This window comes from Lepus europaeus, chromosome 4, assembly GCF_033115175.1.
Source record: "Lepus europaeus isolate LE1 chromosome 4, mLepTim1.pri, whole genome shotgun sequence".
NCBI lineage: Eukaryota > Metazoa > Chordata > Mammalia > Lagomorpha > Leporidae > Lepus > Lepus europaeus.
The window spans coordinates 133,530,122-133,551,017 of record NC_084830.1 but is presented as its reverse complement, the minus strand read 5'-3'; the positions used below and the strand labels follow the sequence as shown (position 1 = coordinate 133,551,017).

The window sequence follows — 20,896 nt, the reverse complement described above, 5'->3', positions numbered from 1 at the left end:
GTTAAAGTAATCTATTATGTTCTCTTGATGTCTGTTAAATTCTAATTGTTCAAAAATAGCTGAATTTTTATTAAGAGCTATGGGTTATTTAAATATGTGCTTATTTTCAAAGATTTGAATAATCACCTTGTAACAATGATCAAATTTGGTCTATATTATGTAATGATTTTAAGGAATCTTATTTCAATCAGATATTTTGGATTTTGAGCCTTCTTGGCATTCTTGACAGGCCTTCAAAAAAATCAAAGTTTCAAACAATCTGAACTCTAAAATTTCCAGTAAATCCTGGACTTTGGTTTTTCCAGTTTGGGCCCAACTGAAAAAATCGAAGGACCTATGTCTCTCATCTTATAGAGACACCAACTAATCAGGCTGTTTGGATTATATTAGAAGTACTGTCAAGATGTGATGTGGTACCAAACTTAAGTTTCTATAATGGAAAATGCTATTAATACAAATGTTTGAGAATTAAAAAGTCTAATGATCTTGTGTTACTAGACATGATAGTTATCTTAATGAGAAAGCCCCAGAGGCCTAAAAGGTTAAATACTTGTAAAATCCTACAGGTGCTTTCAAAAATACTGTGAAGTAAGCAAGTGCCTCTTGTTGGTTGATGAGTTTACAATTTTAAACATGGCGACTTAGAGTCTTTTGTCATCCACAGTTATATATGATTTGCTGCTCATAAAACTAAAGCGTTGTTGGTTCTGTGTTTAGCTGTCCTCCTATAGGTTCCTATGGACTTTTTCCAGCCACTTCTATTGTATTCAGTACTTTGGGATGGCTCTGTAAACAGATGAAGCCAATAATGTATTAACAGTACCAACTGAGAGAAAGTATGGTTAACTGAGGTTACTAAAAACAAAAAGCAATTCAAATCAATTGGCAATCTACAAAAAGAGTTAAAGATTTTAAAAGCTATTATTAAAATTGCTATATTGGTCTACTATGCTATGTTATATGTGTGTACATATTGTATGTCCACCTGGGGAAATTTTATTAAGAGTTTTATTTTAAATGGCTTATGGATAAGATTGTCCATAAACTTAAGCTGCTAAAATCAATCAAAGATACATTTTAATTTGTGTGACCTGAATCTGTGTACCATATGTTTTAAACTTGTTGGTAGAAAGAAACTAAAAACATTTTATATGGTTGTGCTTAAGTTTACTGGTTAAACAAAGTACACCATGTTAGATATTTAAGAGGCGTTTTCAAATACATGATTCTTAAATTTTATAGAAGGCATTGGACTTTCTGGTAAATGTTTTCTTAAGTTGTTATCTAATGGTTGAAATGGTTTGCTAAGTATTCATGTGATATTGCTATTGTCAGCAAGCGATCTAGGACTTGCTCCCTCATTTCTCTATTCTAAGCCCAACTTGTTCTTTCATTTCTCTATTCTCTTCAAGGTAGGAAACTAATTCTATTATGAAGGAATCTGTAGGACGCACAATTTAATCTTTAGACCTTATAAAAGAGATGGCTAACATTTTTCTGTAATAGCATAGCCAAAATAAGAACTTAAATAATAATCTCATAGCTAGATTCACTTCGCCATCAGCGAAGTATACAGTAAGTAGAAAAAACCTCCCTTTCAGACCAAAGGGAAAGAAAGTTTTAAAGTGAGAATATAATTTTCCTCATGGGCATTGTCTACCTTAGAAAAACTACTACAGAACATGCCTGTGACTACAGACTTGTAGTTCAGGCCACCGAAGATTAGAGATGGGACTTGGGCACTCCCTTGACTTGCATCCTCTGGTCTGCTTGAACACAAACCAGGAGGAAAAGAAAGCTAGGCATCAGAAGCAATGGGTGGCAGGCCTATTCATGGCTGATCTGTACAGTGATCTGCCCTCAAGGAGACCCAACAGGCCAGTCCACTGCAGTGGCTTTGAAAGTGGTAAGCCTGGGCTTCAGCAGAAGTCAGCTTGTGAAGAGCCCTGGCAGCTCTGCCAAGAGTTGGATCACTGGAAATGGGCCTGCCCTGGAGTCGAAGGCTGCTCAGGTCAGAGCCACAGATCTTATTGGCTCTAAGCTGAAAAGCCCTTGACTCAGCCCAACTTCCAAAGTGACCACTGCAGCTGAGGGGATGGCCAAGCAGGGTCAGCAACATTGCAGGCAGAACTGTAAATTTCTTGTTAGAGATGCCACCTGCCTTTACCTGGCCAGCTCTCCTCCTAGACCAGCCAAGTCATGAAAGTCAACAGAGTGCCTTCCCCTAGGAGGTTCACGCCTCCCTTAGGATGTACCCCACGTGAAGAGATAGATAGGTCTGGGCCTCTTAACTTACAAGGCCTAAATCCCAAAAGATTATTATCAAGCCCCTTCTGTCAGGTTCTATTTGCCTCTCAATCAGAAAACTTAATTGTAGCTTAGACAGCACCTTTCTTAGCTCCTCTAATAATGACTCTTATTATTTCTTATTTCTAGACCCTTATTTCTAGACCCTGTCTAGCATACTTGGGCCTCATTCCTTTGTAATCATAACCTCTACTCTACCACCAATGGCTCTACTCCCAACCTGTGTGTACTGATGATCCTCTTCCCCACTTAATGCTGTATAATTGTTCAGACCTGGTTAATGCCTCTCTTAGGATCATTGGTTACTATCCTCACTCTGTCTTGTATGACCTTGTCTAAATATGATCAGAGTCGGCGAACTTGGAAGGCTTCCATAGCCTTGGCAACTCATGACGACAGCCTAGGGTGGTTACTGGCGCCATAAACTAGAGTGTCAATTTGTTGGGTCAACAACAGGAGTCACTGTGCACTTGCTCCTCATGTGGGATCTCTGTCCTTAATGTGCTGTACATTTTGATTTAATGCTATAACTAGTACTCAAACAGTATGTTTCACTTTGTGTGTCTATGTGGGTCCAAACTGTTGAAATCTTTATACTAAATTGATCTTCTGTATATAAAGAGAATTGAAAATGAATCTTGATGCAAATGGAAGGGGAGAGGGAGCGGGAGAGGGGAGGGTTGCGGGTGGGAGGGAAGTTATGGGAGGGGGAAGCCATTGTAATCCATAAGCTGTACACTGGAAATTTATATTCATTAAATAAAAGTTAAAAAAAAAAACCTGAAAGTACACAGAGGGCTGAATTAACTCAACATCATCCCCTTGACCATGAGCAAAGGATAACGGTGGCCGATTCCCCATGTTGATTTTCCTTCCCTGTTTTGGCCCAGTCCCTGAACTCACCCACTACTGTCTTGCTCAGTTTGAGAGAGGAGAAGCAATAGAGCAGAACTGTCCCTGGCCACGCCTACAGGTAGCATCATGCTGGGCACCTTGCCCCGCCCCAGTGCTAGGACGGTTGCCATAGGGGTCCATAAGGAGTTCTCTTGTTTCCTGCTGGGAGCTGAAGCACCTGCTAGGGCTCTTCTGTTACCCACCAAGTTCTTCCAAATTATAGAAGGAAAACCAAAAGCTTGAGGGAACTCTAGAAAACAAAGCTGCCCACATTTCATCGTCCCTGATGTCATCCCTCTTCGAGGTCACAGCTGGTCTTTGTGCATGCTCATCGTGATATTCCTGTACTCAGCGTGAGCTTATGCCTGCATCCTGCTTGCACGATCACTCCCATGTGTGATGGCATCCACAGGTCCCCGGCAAGCAACTCCCTTTTCTATTCCCAGGCCACCTGAGAATTTCATTTGCGTTGTTTCTTTTGTGTTGCTGGAACAAACTCTACTTCCTTGGGACCCTTCTCCCCTCAGGTGGTTTTTTTTTTTAAAGATCTATTTGATTATTTAAAAGGTAGAGTTACAGAGAGAGAGAAGATGGAGACACAGAGATCTTCTATCTGCTGGTTCACTCTCCAAATGGACGCAATGGCTGAGTGTGCTTAGTCAAAGCCAGGAGCTGGGAGCTTCTTCTTGGCCTTCCATGTGGGCACAAGGGCCCGGGAACTTGGGCCACCCTCTCCCGGCTCATTAGCATGGAGCTGGGTCAGAAGTGGAACAGCCGGGACTCGAACCGGCACTCATATGGGACACTGCAGTCTGCAACTTAACCCACTGTGCTACAGCACATGCAAAAGTTACTTTTGAGTAGGAAATGGGTTCTTCTGCCCCTCACAGCCTCTAAGATCAATTAAAGTCTGCTGCGATCATATAGAAACTATTTCAGCACCATGGAAAGTACCCAGGCATCACAGCCCTAAAACATACATACAGCATGGGGGAATGCATAGGTTTTTCGGTTCTTTGTCAAGGTTACCAGCTGCCCTGAGTAAAGCTCATGATCACTGCATGCTCAGAGGTGTCAGGAGTGTGTGGGAGATGTGTCCTGAACCCTTTCTACCCTGATCACCTGGAGGGGAGTCCCAGCATCAGTGCCCACCCAGACTTCCTGCAGCCTGGGACCAGGGGACAGAGCTGCACCTGCCAGTTACGCTCTTGATTACTTTTATGCCTTCCCTTCTGTGTTGGACTGAACAGTGTCCCTCCTGTGGCCACTCACAACCAGCCAAATTGATATGCCAAAGCCCTAGGCCACCTAGTGCCTCACAGCGTAACTATGCTTGGAAATTGGCACTTTGAAGAGGCACTGAGATGAAAATGATGTCAGTGGTGGTGGGGGGGGGAGGCTCGTCCGACATGGCTGATGTTCTTACGAGAAGGGGAATTCTGGACACAGAAACGTGCAGAGGGAAGCCGATGAGAAGGCCCATGGAGAAGGCAGCTGTTGGTAAGCCAAGGAGAGGCCTGGGACAGATCTTTCCCCCACAGCACACAGGGAAAGCAACCCTTACCTTGGAGCCAGCCTCCAGAGCTGTGCGGCAGTGAAGTTCTGTTTATGCCCTGGGATTTGGTGCTTTGGTGCAGCAGCCCCGGGCACTCATCCACCCAAGAGCAGCTTTGAGCCACCTGCTTGCCTTTCTGCCACAGGTGCCCTGTGGCGTTCCGGGGCCTGCCAGGACTCTGCTGAGTACTGCAGGAAGTCGGCGACTAGGAAGACAGGGGATGGGGCTGGGGCTGTGGCGGAGCGGGTGAAGCTGCTGCCTGTGGTGCCGGTTCCAGTCTCGGCTGTTCCACTCCCAATCCAGCTCTCTGCTATGGCCTGGGAAAGCAGCAGAGGGTGGCCCAAGTGCTTGGGCCCCTGCACCCGTGTGGGAGACCTGGAAGAAGTTCCTGGCTTTGGATCAGCCCAACTCTGATCATTGCAGCTGTTTGGGGAGTGAACCAGCAGATGGAGGATTCTCTCTCTCTTTTTCTACCTCTGCCTCTCCTTCTCTGTAGCTCTTTCAAATAAATAAATAAATCTTTTTTTTTTTAAAAAGATATATGAAGTCCCTTCCTTCAAGGAAACCCCATTCTAGCTGGGGAAAAAGGGACCTAGGAAAGCCAATAGCTAAAGTGAGTACTAGGAAATCAGTACATAAAATGTGGTGCTGATAGGGTGGACAGAGCAGTCCTCTTTGAGGGGGTGGCCCTTTCCCAGAGACCTAAAAAATGAGTGCAGTCCAGACAGATGGGGGAATGTGGCAAAAGAGCATGTGCAAAGGCCCTGTGGCGGGAAAGGACTGGCTATGTTAGGCGTGCAAGAAACAGGACACTATGGCTAGGCTATAGGGAGCTGAGGTAACAGATGTGGGGATGTGGGCAGGAAACACATTAGGGGGGCACTGGGAAGGAGATTAAAGTCCTCCTTCAATTTTTAGATTGGCATTTGGCCAGTTTCTTAACACTCCCTCTCCCCAGGGTTGCTGCCATCAGCACCCTGTGGTTTTTAGGACTTCAGACACCGCCCTATTACTACTGCCAGAAGCGGTAGGAGAAAAAGAGCAAATGGAGAGACTCGGGAGAGAAGCCGTCCTCCCCGCAGCCCCTGCTGCGTATGCAGAGTGAGGGACATATGGAAATTAATATATGCAGCTCTGATAACATGGTTCTTCTCGGCATTTTGATTAAACGCCGACGGTTATTAAATACCCTCCTTCTCCGAGCTCGTCTCCGAAAGCCAATGTTGCTTTTCATTTGGAACTCTGATGAACTGTCTCAATTCCATTCACACACTTGGGCTGAACTGCGGCCCGCTGCAGGCTGGCGTTGGAGGAGGATGGAGAAAATCAATATGAAATGTCAGGCAAGAGGTCAGATTGGACTTGTTTTCCCAGCTGGCAGAAGCCGGGGCCGCCAGCGGCAGCCGAACAAAGGAAGACGCTCGCTGCAGAAGGGCGGCCCCGTGGCCGAGTCAGGAAAATGAATTCTGCTCGCTCCATAATCAGATTAGCAGGATGGCGGCCGTGGTTCCGAGCTCCATGGGTTTCGGGTGGGGCTGTGGGGAGCTGAAGACCACCGGCGCGCTTGAGGACTCCCTGGGGATTGTCCCAAGGGCTTTGCTTCTGCAGCGCTGTTGTGTGGGGTGGCCCCTGGGGGCCCCTGGGTGTGGCGCCAGCCACACTTGTGCACACCTGGGTGACCCTTCTGCCTTTGCACATGTAGATCTCAATTCTGCAGTCACTGCTCGTGACACGTGCCCCTGGCGGACCACTGAGGAGCGTTTCTGTGCGGTGTGCCTTTACGATTCACAAATGAGCACCGCTTTGCCCTGTAGACGGTGCGATCCATGTTGTGTGTCAACCCGATGGTGCCATGGAGTGCCCAGACATCTGCTCAGGCCTTGTGGGTGTCTCTGCACCATTGCTGTCTGTGGATTTGCATTAACTTGATAGGGGGAGTAAAGCAGATTGCCCTCCCCACTGTGGATGGGCCTCATCCCATGAGTGGAAGACCTTAACGGACGAGCAAAGCTACCCCCCTGTAGGTAGGAGTCTGTTCCTCTGCCTGATGCTGTCTGTGGGGACCTTGGGGGTTCCCATCGCACTTGCACTGCATCACTGGCTCTTTGGCCTAATGGCCTTTGGCTTAAGATACCACGACTGCGGCCCAGCGCTGTGGCACAGTAGGTTAAGCTACCACCTGTAATGCCGGCATCCGGTATGGGCACCCGTTCGTGTCCCAGCTGCTCCACATCCAATCCAGCTCCCTGCTAATGCACCTAGGAAAGCAGCAGAGGATGGCCCAAATCCTTGGACCCCTATACACATGTGGGAGACCTGAAGAAGCTCCTGGCTTTGGATCGGCTCAGGCCTAGACATTGCAGCCCTTTGGGGAGTGAACCAGTAGATGAAAGACCTCTTTCTTCTCTGTCTGTAACTCTGCCTCTCAAATAAATACATCTTAATAATAATAATAATAATAATAGAAAAAAACTTAAAAAAAAAAACCAGCCACCATTACTGGTTCTCTTGGGGCTTCTGCTTGCTGGGCACAGGTCTTGGGATCTCACACACATCCGCCTACTCAGCCATACTGCTCGTGTTTCTTTGAGGAACTCTGACTAGCACAGACAGTGAGCTGTAACAGGGTGGACTACACGCCTGCTTTTGTTCACCACTGTGTCCCCAGAGTCCGACGTAGGGCCTGGCATGTGGTGTGCGCTTAACAAATACCCATTCGAGCCACGGACAATGCCGTGACCAGAGGGCTGGGGTTTCAAGCACTCTACAGCTGCAGGCCTGGAGCAGAAGAATTCAGAGAGACTAACTGTGGTGACTGCTGCTAGCACTGACTCCCACGTGCCTGGCAGAGTGCTAGGATCTCACACACAGGATGCCGCTTCTCCCAGACAGCCAGCCCTACAATGCTGCCCTTAACATTGCTATGTCCCCATAAGGAACTCAGTGCTCAGGCACTGGGTGTCAGAGTTGAGCCCTGATTCCAACTAATCTGCTATAGGCCACGCTTCTTCTGGAAGTTTCTAAGGACTTGTCCATCTAAAGTTTGGGGTTCATCATGTCCCCTGGGCAGTTTGTTCCCCAGTACCCACAATTTGTGTGGATCTGTCTGACTGCAGAGCCTGGGCTGGTCTCTACCACATGGGGACCACCAGGGCAGCCCCATCCCTGGTGTCCACACTGAGTTGATGGCCCCTCACTGACCAGAGAGGACCTGCAGCCCATGTCAGTGCACTCACAACGTGTCCCAATCTGCACACCAGTCCTCCTCTCTCTCCTAATATGGCTTCTTGCTAGTCCCCATTCCCATAAGCCATTTCTATCAGCCCTTAAAGAAACAGTCAACTGATCACCTACTTCTGTGTCAGGCCTTGGTAAGAACATGCGAGCAAACCAGATTAAGTTCTTATCCCCAGAAAATACACGGTCCAGAGGGCAACGATATGGAAGAAGTAGCATCATAACCGTGTGTGATGAATGCCACCCTCTAATGGCACCCACAACACACAGTTATTTCAGAAGACAATGTCCCTGTTCCCTTCCTTCCCTTTGTTTTCCATAGCCACCATCTTTATCTATGCTGTGAATTTCCTTGTATTGAGACAAAGCAAACTTTCTAACGTTCCTATTTCTTTGCATGAATTGTGCATGGATTTTCCATAAACACAAGTTCTAGAAACGCTGTTCTCCAGCTGAGTGACCTCAAATCATTCCCCACATCCCAGGGACTGTGCTTCTCAAAGCAGAGCACTTTCACAGCTTTTGTGGTGTTGGGGAGAAATGAGGCTCTGGGGGGCATGCAGCTAGTAGAAAAAGCTCTAAGATAAAGAAATGCTGCATCTTTTGAAAACATAAATTTTGATTGAAATCTAGGAGTGAGGTAGAAAGAAGACATTTCCTGCTGTTAAATGCAGGATTCACATGAAATATGAAGATGGAAAATCACAACGCCTGTGAAAATCATGATCCGTCCCTCCCCCAGGGTCACTGGGCTCTGCCAGGCATGTGCTGTTTTTGCTTCTGCTAATGGCTTGGGCTGTGCCCGAACACACCAGAGGCTGGGTTCCTCCACGTGCCCTTGCTCACAGCAGCAGGGCTCACAACCTGGTGCAAGAAAGCTCTTCTGGTGGAAAAGTTTAAGAGGCATGGCAACTGGAGGAGCCAGGCTCTGGGTATAGAATACATGAATGAACACAAACTTGTGGCTCTGATCTTTAAGGACCACCCTCATGGGACCTATCACCCCTGCTTGACCTCACTGGCCCAATATTTCCCCTTGACCCAAGCCTCATGATCCTTGTTGAGAGGCTTTGATGGCTTGCATCCCTTCATAACTTCAGAACTGTGCACGTGCTACCAAAAACACACGTCTGTGTCCCAGCTACCCAGACCCCATTTGTACCACACAAGCACATGTACCTCGATGACTCAGCCGTGGCCTTCCCTGTGAGGTCTGCCCCTGCAGTCCCACCCCCTTCTCAACATTCTAAGCCACCAATGACTCCACTGTTCATCTGGGTGTTAAAACACACACTCCTATACCTTCCTCCTGAAATGCTTCCTGGGTACCTCCTGCCTCAATGGCCAGATTTACAATTCTCTGAGGGCAGGAGATAAGTCTTAGCTTTCCACTGTACCACTCAGAGTCCTTTAAAGACGCAAGGCATCCCAGACCCAAGAACATCAATGCTGAACACTGAGTGAACGAACTGCAGTCTGGCTTAGCTTCACAATGTCTGGACACCTTCTGGGTTGTCACAGCTGGGCCGGTGCTGTTGGTATCCAGTGGCTAGGGCCGGGGATGAGGCTAAACACCCTACACACCACAGGACAACCCCCTCCTTGAGACAAAAGAAATGTTGTAGTCTAAGATTCCATCATGCACTATTAGGAAACCCTTGTCTATATTCTAGTATCTTCCTAATTTATTTCCTTATTTTCCCCAGCTAGAACTCAACTTCCATTCTATGCATCTGTCCAAGCAAATTCTCTAGAAATTAATTCTAATATCACTCCCCTGATTAGTTTAGTGGCTGAAAAATCCAGTTTTTTTCATCATTTCACACTTGCCAGTTATACCAATGGTCTTGTGTTTCCATACATACATTATGATCTTTCATGGCTTAGTGCCACTGCATGCGCCAACCCCGTCAACCCTTCCGCCTTACACACAGTCTCTGGTCAGTGTATGTAGCTGCAGTGCTCAGAAATCTACAGCAGGAAATAATAAGTGTCCACCACAGGCCAGACAATGTTTTGGTGCTGGGGAAACAGCAGTGAACAATTAAGAATTGTCCATTCTCTGAGCACTCTCCAGGAGAGCTCTCTCCAATGGTGCAGTGTCTGGAATCCACACCAGTAGGGCAGCCCGAGCACGCATGACTCTCGAGCCCTTTAAACAGGACCAATCTTACTGGAGACGTGCTATGACGGTAAAATACAGGCCATGTTCTAAAGAGCAGGTACGGGAAAAATGTAAAATACATTTGACAATTCTTATTATTTCTCATCTAAGCCCCACAACACACCCGTGGAAAGACTGTTACAATTATCTTTCATTTTTGCTTGAGGATACTGCAAAGCTCATGGAAAAAGGAGTTAAAAGACAAATATGTTTTGCTATAAAAATTTTTGAAATCCATGCTTAGGAGTGGTCTTCAAAAACCTTAAGGAAAATGCATACTATGAAAAAAATGACAGGGGCCCTGTGCCGTGGCTCACTTGGCTAATCCTCCACCTGCGGCGCCGGCATCCCATGTGGGCACCGGGTTCTAGTCCTGGTCACTCCTCTTCCAGGCCAGCTCTCTGCTGTGGGCCAAGAGGGCAGTGGAGGATGGTCCAGGTGCTTGGACCCTGCACCCGCATGGGAGACAAGGAGGAGGCGCCTGGCTCCTGGCTTCAGATCGGTGCAGCGCGCCGGCCATAGCAGCCATTTGGGGGATGAACCAACGGAAGGAAGACCTTTCTCTCTGTCTCTCTCTCTCACTGTCTATAACTCTACCTGTCAAATAAATAAATAAAAAATCTTAAAAAGAAAACAGAAAAAAATGACAGATTTCAATTATTTTTGGACTGAGACGAACTTATCTTTTAAGTCAGAAATTTCCACAGACTTCCTCAAGTCCTCTCATTTGAGAGAACTGTGACTCAGACACCCTAAGGGAATATGCTCAAAGTCAGCTCAAAAGGGCCGAGGCCTCGTTCTGGCCTGGGTCTGTGTGACTATAGAATCCACTCTCTGTACCTCCCTAGATCCTAGCTCTGCTGTGAAACCCTGGTAGTGACCCGCACCCCACATCACCAAAGGGGACACACGAGCTCCATCCCTCCCTAGCCTTATTCAGAAAGCACCGTGTCACTCACGTCACACAAGAATCAAGGTACACTTGGGGACCGGGGCAGGACAAGGGCCTCTCCTGGCCACCTCGGTGACGGCGCAGAAGTATTCGGGCACACACCGCACGTGGACTGCCATGTGGAGCAGTCCCTTCTAGAAGCCCTCGCTGCTGGCTGCAGGCCCGTCCTGTCCACCTCAGTGCTCGCTGTCACTGTCAGCGGCTTCATCTGCTTCCATGTAGCCTGGGCCGCTTGCTCCCGAGCACTCAGCTCCCGCGGGCTTTGGGGCTGCTTTGCTCGGCTCTGCCCTCAATGCCTGAGGGCCTGTGAGTCTGGCTGCACTCTGCGTGAACTCCCTTCTCCAGGAAGCGTTGCCTGCGAACCCCTAGAACCACGGGGACTCCAGAGCGCTGGTTCCCACGGTGGCAACCTCTGCAAGAAACCATTAGCGCCCTCCCGCCCCAGCCCTGGCTGCCAGCCTTGCTTCCTTGTCTGTCCTCTGCCTCCACAGAGTCTAGAGAGTCCTGTTAACTCTGCTGCTAAGATCCTTCCAGAACCTCTGCCCTGCTCCTAGTCCATAGCACCTTCTGTCCAGGCTACTCCTGTCTCTGGACTCTCCACCCCTCAGACTCATCGTCCCCACGGCACCAGAATGCTCAGGCTTTGGGTTCTGCCACGGTGTTATTCCAACTCTTCCCCATCAGAGGTCCTCCCTGGAATTGAACCTGAGGTTGCATCTTTTCTGCAATACCAAGCACGCAGTGGGTCCCGACTCAGGCCAGCCTATGTGGTCTCTGTGCACCCAGCGCGACTGAAAGATGAGGGCAACCTCCAAGCCTCCCCACCTCCCTGCATGGCAGGAGCCAGCGGCGCACCTGCCCCGTCCGCCCCAGGCTGCTACTCACACTTGGTGTGCCTGTCACACAGGGCCGACGCCCGCATGTCACACAGCCGGATTGTCCCTTTGCTGCTGCTGTACACGAACGTGTTGCAGTGGTGGGGGTGGAACTCGGCCGCCGTGATCACCTCCGTGAGCTCCTCCATGTTGGCCGGCTTGATGTCCACGATGTCTGGCACGGGCGAGTCAAGGAGGGAACCAGCAGCAGGGGGCCGACACTTGGGGTGGGGTGTGGGTGAGGCTCAGTGACGGCGCCACCTGATCTGGGTGTAAGGTGTTAGCATTTACCACGTGCACAGTAGATCCTCGTGTAACTGTTACCAAAGAGGCAGATTTTATGGGGCTCAGGGGCTTTAATAAACTGACCCAGTCACCTACTAGTCAGAAGCAGCATTAGAACTCGGGTCTCTGGACCCCTCATTAGTGTTTTATCCTTTAAGACACATAGAAGACAACCATTCATGACCCAGGTTACCTGTCATGCAATCATGACAAATGTGCCAAGTTGCAAAGACTTTTGCTTTCTATTTTATAACAGGGGTTAAGGAATTGGTCCCATTTCAAATCAACAATTCAATATTTGAGTCCTGGTCTGGTAAGTGAGATCTGTGTTGGGCTGCCAGTTCTCTTCCATGAGCTCTTAGAGACCTTTTTAATAATATGTTGATGATAATGATAACAGCTGCTACCATTTATTGAGCACTTACTATCGGTCTTTGTGCAAAGTATATCATGTACCTTAACTCGTTTAATACTTATGATTTTTAAAAAAGATTTCTTCATTTGGAAGGCAGAGTTACAGAAAGAGAAGGACACACACACAGAGAAAGAGAGAGAGAGAGAGAATCTTCGATCCATGGGTTCACTCCCCAAATGGTCACAATGGCCAAGGCTAGACCAGGATGAAGCCAGGAGCAGGAGCTTCTCCCTGGTCTTCCACGTGGGTGCAGGGGCCCAGGGAATTGGGCCGTCCTCCACTGCTTTCCCAGATGCATTAGCAGGAAGCTGGATGGAAGTGGAGCAGCTGGTCCACAAACCAGCACCCATATGGGATGCCAGCACCGTGCGCTGTGGCTGAACCTGCTGTGCCACAGTGCTGGCCCCTAATCCTTATGATTCTTCGGTCAACACTTCTCTTATCCCCATTTTTCAAGGGTGGAAATTGAAGCTTTAAGTATGTAAAATAATTTGCCTCAAGTCACTTGGCTAATGAGTGACAACCCTCACATTTCATCCCGGGTGCAGAATCTATAATTGCTCATATTTATGCAAATTTTCTCTCATTTAAGAAATATATAACTTTTAGTCTCCCTAATTTGTGATTTGATGTAGGTCTTGGGTGGCAGCTTAAGTAGCAGAAAGCAGCCGTCCAGTTAAATGGTGGGACAGTTTTAGGTTCCCATGGATTATACTCTCAGCTTTTTCATGGTTTTCTTCCCCTGAGCACTTTCTAATCAAGAATTACCATCCTTCTATTATTTCAGAGCACATCTTATACCGTGGAATGAAATCCAGCCTTCCGTTGACGAAGGTGGCTCAACCAACCCCTTGTGCAGGCGCCTGGCACGAGTGAAGCGCTGAGCTCGTCCTCTTCCCTTCACACCCTAACCCGAGGCGACTGAGGACCCAGCAACTTCCTGCAAGGAGACCCGGCAAACGGCGACGCGGACACTGCTACACAGCAGAGTGACACCATGATCCCCTCCTCCCAGACGTCTCCGGCTGGGAGCCCCTGTCTGACTTCCGCCTCATATATGCAGCATCAGGTAATACTTTTTACTTAACCTTTTTTTTTTTTTATTTTTTTTTGACAGGCAGAGTGGACAGTGAGAGAGAGACAGAGAGAAAGGTCTTCCTTTTGCCGTTGGTTCACCCTCCAATGGCCGCCGCGGTAGGCGTGCTGCGGCCAGCGCAGCGCGCTGATCCGATGGCAGGAGCCAGGTACTTATCCTGGTCTCCCATGGGGTGCAGGGCCCAAGCACTTGGGCCATCCTCCACTGCACTCCCTGGCCACAGCAGAGAGCTGGCCTGGAAGAGGGGCAACCGGGACAGGATCGGTGCCCCGACCGGGACTAGAACCCGGTGTGCCGGCGCCGCAAGGCGGAGGATTAGCCTAGTGAGCCGCGGTGCCGGCCTTTACTTAACCTTTTTTCTCTGTCAAGTTTAAATGGACTCTTTTTTCCTCCACCTATAGCTTCCTTTAAACAGTAATCCCATACTCACAGAGGTATGGCTTTAATAAACTGCATTTTCAGGGATGTATGTGAAAATACTTAACAATTAAAATGGAGCTGTAGGTATGTGCCAGGAGTTTATGTACAGCACATTAGAAAACAAAGCAATGAATTGGCAAGCCACGACTCGATTCAGACTATCCTACTGGGCTGCCATGGATCAAAGTTGTACGTTTCACTATGTAAGTAGCACAGTCCCCTCTTTATAGTTTAAATGAGGTGCCAGTGCACCAGTATTTGAAGCCCCACTAGCAAAGGAGTCATCTGTCCCCAGCTATCACCTGTGCTCCTGCGGCAACTATGGCAGCATGCAATCTGCTACAGCAATGGCTGTGAGTGTGGCGGTGCCTCCTTCCCCTTCAGTTAGGCCTTGCACCTCCTGTTGGGTTCTTTGGAAGATTACCTTGAGACTGAGCTATACTTACATTTCCCTGCAATCTCCCCTGCCAAACCCAGGTGCAAATATGACCTGGGTCTTCGGGGCATGTGGGTGCCCTGAATTCACAAAACACTGCCTGTCAGTTTGACTCTGCCAGATCCCCCGTGTTCTTGCAGTGAGGGCGTGCTGGGGACAAGGGCCAGTGGCACACAGGAGGCAGCTCCAGGACACAGCTCTCACATCCTCTCCAGCCACCTGACCCGTGCACTGGGCTTTGTGGCCACAACATGGGGAGGGGAAAGCAGCGGTCAGCGTTCAGCTGCTGGTGGAGTTCATCACCCTCCAGAAAGAGCCGCCTCACCCTATGGTGCCAGTGAGCACGTTTCTCTTCACCCGAAATAGGCAAAGAAAATCTGGCGTCAGCTCTCTCAGCCTCCACCGGGATAGCTCTGCAAACAAGCTGCACTGGAAGGGAGCTTTGCTGTGTGGGAGAGGGAGGTGTGACAGCTACAGTTATTTTTTCTCACCTAAAAATAAAGCCCCAAAGCCAGAATATGTGAAAAACAAAATACCTAAGCAAATCTAAGAAGCCAGGCACAGCCCCCAATCAGCAGGGGCACCATGACAGAGCTGTGCTCACTGGATGTGCATGGCGGCTGCTGCTTCCGGGTTTTTCCTTTCTTCCATCCAACCTGGTCCTCCAGGCCTTCCCCGCCCCTCCTCCCCAAGTCATCGGCTCTCTTCCCCTTCCCGGTCTGAGTCTCACAACTACAGTCTTGCTTGGGTTTGACTCAGCGGGCTCAGGGGATAAACTGTGACTGCACCCTCCTTGTATTTTTACCAGTGATCATAAAGACAAGAGGAAGGGAGCAGCCACGGCTGATGTTTATCATGGGCCAGGCCTGCCCTGTGCAGTGCACGTTGTCTTGTCTCAATGCCACTCGTCTCAGCCTGCTGAGGTTTTCCAGCAAGCCCATCCTACAGGGCAGGGAGCAGTGATGCAGATCCACGACTCAAGGTCTTAGCACTTGTCAAGCTGGGCTGACACGTGCGCTCCAGTGTGCCCCACTCTGGAGCTTGGCGTCTTCACAGCGCCACCACCCTGCCTCCCCTGTTGAGTGTGCTCACAAGGCTACTTCCCATTGCGGCCATTCCTGCTGTCTTGAAAGGATCTCTGGCTGACTCAAGAGCCACTCTTCTCCTTTCTGTGGGCCTGTGCTGTCTTAATTCACCTGCCAGTTTGGTGGTCCTGTTTTCCACAATTAGAATTTTTATGTCCTATAAAGTGATAGATTATTATTTTTTTTTTGAACCAGAAATTGAGATAGAAACCTGACAAGGGGATTCTTGGATTGTTATCTGAGGGAGGATTTGCTGACCTCTAGAAATATTTGCAAGTTAGAACCAGTTGTCAAAAATTTAAAAGCCCAGTGGCTTATGGGGTTGATGGGGAGGCTATTTCACATTGGCATCCTCTAGAATTCCAGCCTTTTCCTTATAGTCTTCTAAAGGGAGGTACATGCTTTCAGCAATTGCAGGTTCACCCTTCATTTGGGGAAAGAAGGAGAAAGAAGATGAGCAATGCCTGGCTTCCGGTATTATCTTGAAGATGGAATGAAGCATTTTGACAGTCAATTTTCTCTTCCATATTTCTTCGTACTGTCTACCCAGATTATTTCCTTATTATTCCAAAGAACTAACCAGCAAAAGCAAAACATAGCATTGGCTGCAAAGCTAATACACAACCCAGACAGCCAACAGATTGTTATTAAATTAACCCTGGGGCTTGACAGATCTGTTCTTTCTGACCCCAACTGCTTTCGGCATTCCTTATTAACGCTGAGCCCAGGAAAATTACCTCCGCTAACAAAAGGGGTTAATCTGGCTCTCTGCTGGGACTCTGGAGGCAGCTCCGTGGACAGGAAGAGCACAGCCGGCTTGGCAGCTGAGCTCTGTGCTTGGAGGGAGAAGGCGGGAAGGTGGGGCAGGTGAGGATGCTGCTGTGCCAGGCAATGGCCCGAGGCAGCCTTTAAAGTAATAATTGAAGACACTGGGAGGCCAACCCTTAAGGGATCCACTTCAAACAAACAAGAAGCCAAAGCCATAAATTACATCAGCAGTGTGGAGAGGCAGGATGGTAAGGAATAGCATGGAGCCACTGAAAAGTCAATTTCTTAATCCCAAAACTGGGAAAAAGCTTTCTAATAAAAGATTACAGGGGTCGGCATTGGGCACAGCCCGGCAGCGGGAAAAGCCAGCAGCCCATACGGTTGCTGGTTCAAGTGCCGGCTGTTCCACTTCTGATCCAGCTCCCTGTAGTGGCCTGGGGAAAGCACAGAAGATGGCCCAAGTGTTTGGGCCTTTGTCACTCTCGTGGAAGACCCAGATGAAACTCCCGGCTTGGGCCTGGCCCAGCTCTGGCTGTTGCAGCCATCTGGGTGACTGACTTAGCAGATGGGAGATCTCCGTCTTTCCTTTTCTCTCTGTAACTCTGACTTTCCAATCAATCAGTCAATCTTCAAAACAAGATAACTGCAACATCATCTAAAAGAAGAAGATTGACAACGACCTGAAACATACAGACATAGGGGTGAGCATTCGGCCCAGCGCTTACGCCACCACTAAGGATGCCTCGGTCCTATCCTGGAGTGCCCGAGTCCGATTCCCAGTTCTAGCTCTTAACTAATCTTTCCTGCCAGTGCTGACCCTGAGTAGTGGTGATGGCTCAGGAAACTGGGTTCCATGCACCCTGTGTGGGAGAGACGGATTGAGTCCCCTCTACCTTGTGGGCATTTGGGGAGTGAGACAGTGGGCGGGAGCACTTCCTCTGTGTTACTCTTTTTCTGTCTCTGAAGTAAAAAACATTAATATATAGAATTAGGGAAGGGATTAAGTCAGTTTTATCTATCTTATTATATGTTTTCAGTGAAATTTTCAGCCCTGTATAAAAGCCACAATATGCAGAATTCTAACATTATGGTCATTTTATTTAAAGCTAATACTCTGAAGATGATGAGCTAAAAGGCAGGACATCAGTACACTAGGGATAGTTCCCCCAGAGTGAGTCTATGAAATGCATTTTCCTTTCAATGGTCCTTTCCAAAGCGGCATTATTTTAGGATGGAAACAGATTTGAAAACCTTTCTAGGATTACTACTATACATATTATTTTAGGTGAGGAAAGTTGAGGACAAAAATGCATACAGTTTGCCTATAGTCACATTAAAAAAAAAACACAGAGGGGCTGGCACTGGGGGGCAGGGGCCAAGCTGATGCTTGTAATGCTGGTATCCCATACTAGAGCATTAGTTCCAGTCTCGGCTACTCCACTTCTGATCCAGCTCCCTGCCAATATGCCTGGGAAGCAGTAGAAGATGGCCCAAGTACTTGGGCTGTTGCCATCCTCACTAGAGACCTGGATAGAGTTCCTGGCTCCTGGCTTTAGCCTGGCCCAGCTCAGCTGCTGCGGCCATTTGGGGAATGAACCAGCAGAGGGAAGATATTTGTCTCTCCCTCTCTCTCTGTTGCTCTTTTAAATAAAATAAACAGGGGCAGGTGCTATGCCTTAGCGGGTAAAGCCGCCACCTGCAGTGCTGGAATCCCCTGTGGGTGCTGGTTCGAGTCCCGGCTGCTCCTCTTCCAATCCAGCTCTCTGCTGTGGCCTGGGAAACCAGTGGAGGATGGCCAAAGTCCTTGGGCCCCTGCATCCACATGGGAAGAAGTACCTGGCTCCTGGCTTCGGATCGGCACAGCTCTGGCTGTTGTGGCCATTTGGGGAGTGAACCAAGGGACGAAGATCTTTCTGTCTCTCCCTCTCACTGTCTGTAACTCTACCTCTCAAATAGATAAATAAAAATCTTTAAAAAATAAATAAAATACAAATAAATATTTAAAAAATGGAAGAGAGGGAGAGTTGGAGGGAAAGGAGGGAGAAAATGTAGTTGTATCTTTGCTGTGGGGAGTTTAGATTCTAAGCTTGTCAGGTAAGCTACTCTTTTGTAACGGGGGTCCATCTATTCCTTTATTAAATCCTGAAATGTTCCCAAAGAATCTATGACCTGCCAGGACTTCTCTCTGGGTGTATATTGATCTGTGAGCAAAGAGGACCAGAAATCTCCCTAATCCATGGAGCCTCTATGCTAGCAGGGGATGTGGCCAATAACACAGCAAGTGAGTGTAACATACAGTATCCTGGATGGCAATGCTCGATACACAGCAAAATAAAGCTGGGAAGTGAAAGAGTGTGTGTGAGTCTGTCTCCCCTACATTGAAGAAGGGTTCCTGAGCAAATCAAGAGTTTTGATTTTTCTTACTCTGTTCGTTTCCTTTAGTGACTACTACTGATATGAAGTTAAAATTATGATGCAAATCCACTATTTATTCAGAAAAATTGATGGTGAGATTAACGGTCATTTTGTTTCACTTTTCCAAAATCTACAGTGAATGTATATTATTAAACAAAACAACAAATGTGTAAAAACTGCAGTTTCTTTGGCTTAGGTCCATCCATGTGAGAGTCACGAGTTCAGGCGCCTCCCCTCTATGGCTGAGGCTCCGGATACCACTGTGGTAAATATTGTGATTATAACTACATAGGGGCCAGCAGACTGGGATTCAGCTTTGAGCTAATTTCTGTTTTGCTAAGAGAACTTGGGAAAGTCATTTTCTCTCCATGGATTCTATTTTTTTTTTTCTTGCCTTAGAACGGGCATAATTCTATTACTCTGTCAGCCTCTAAGAATTCTGATTGCTAAACAAGGTCATGGGGAAAAAGTAGTTCCTAACTGGTTTTAAAGTGAACTGAAGAAGCCTGCTGTCTGATGGAGCACGGCCTTCGCTAAGGGTGGCGTTCACAGCATTGGCTTTGCGGGCTCTTCAAGGGGACTGTCCTCAGATGGTGCTCTCTCATCTCTGCTGATTCTGCTGCTACTGACAAACCCTGCCCCATCCCCACCCCACCCCTGAGTACTGTCTAAGCCACTCAGGGAGAGCCAAGTAGGATCCTTTTCTGCAGGGCTAAGTTTAAAGCTGAAGAGAAGAATCTAAGTGTCCCTAGGTGAGGTGCCCGTGTTCAAAAGTAGCTGACTTTTCATATAGCGCTGACAGGCTGCCAGTGCTGGGCTGGAAATCCTCCTCTGCTGGCCGGAACACTGAGCACATTAGAATTGGTTCTCTTTTGTGGGATCTGAGTTGCTTTGAGGTCTTTTTTTCTTCCCAAGGTCTGAATTTAATCTTTGAATATCAGCAGTGACTACACAGCATCTAGATCTCATTAGCTGGAAGGACATGTTGCTTGACGACAGATGTTAGAGATCTCCAAAGAGAACTCCAAGGACGACTCCTCTCTTAAGAGCTTACAGAAAGCCAATGTGCAAATATCCGTGGAGTGTTTGCCAACTGCTAGGCTCAATATGAGGGGACTGACAAAGAGGCACGTGGTGCTATGTTAAATATGTATTCAGTCACAAAAGGCTCTGGGGTAGTTGAGGGAGCATTTGAAAGCCCCATAACCATAAACTCTCTACTTTCCGTGGAAGACAGGGCGCTTAGAATTGCACCATCAGAGATTGTCCAATTCAAAGGCTAAGTCATTCCATTAAAAGGCATTCCAGACTTCATGTCACCCTGTCTCCCATCCATGCATCCCTAGCATCTTGGGTATACTTCTGGGGGGACACTTCCCAAGATTTGAGTAAGCTTAGATAGTGGAATACAGATCTTACTGGAGTTTGTAATAAGAAAGTCCTAGATTTCAACCAAAATCTGTAACCAGTTACATCATCTTCCATGCCTTTGGACAATAACTCATGTACCCAAAGGGGAGAAAATCACTGGAGATGATGTGTGTAACATACCTGGCACTTAACACAGCCTCAAAAATGGTAAAACTCATCCTTGTTCATGTTACATGTCTGTCTCTATCTGTCCTCACACCCACTTTTTTTAAAAGTATCTTATTTTTGAAGAGGGAGGGGAGGAGGGAGAGAAGGAGATAGAGGGAGAGAGAGGGAGGAGAGAAAGAGATATTTTCCACCCAATGGTTCATTCCCCAAGTGACCCCAACAACTAGGACTGGGCCAACCAAACTGGCACTCTGATACAGGATTCTACTCTGGTGTCACAGGCAGAGGCTCCACACACTGTGCCACAACTCCTGCCTCTCTCACACCCACTTTAACGTTTTTGCATTGCATGAACTTAGTTAGGCTGGACTACTCTTTAGATTTCCTTTTCTAATGTCTCACATTAGAGTAGGATACCAGCGATCTTGCCTCTGGACAGGTGCAAGAAGCAAC

At 47.9% G+C, this 20,896-nt stretch overlaps 1 protein-coding gene across 2 annotated transcripts in view; it reads right to left on the bottom strand.

Moving 5' to 3' along the window:
* PPP2R2B (protein phosphatase 2 regulatory subunit Bbeta) overlaps positions 1-20,896 on the bottom strand; it is a 298,479-nt gene that overhangs the window by 35,504 nt on the left and 242,079 nt on the right. For both annotated transcript variants that reach the window (XM_062189731.1, XM_062189730.1), the window contains exon 7: positions 11,995-12,159. In XM_062189731.1, coding sequence (XP_062045715.1) covers positions 11,995-12,159 — 165 coding nt within the window. The remainder of the gene's footprint in view (positions 1-11,994; positions 12,160-20,896) is intronic.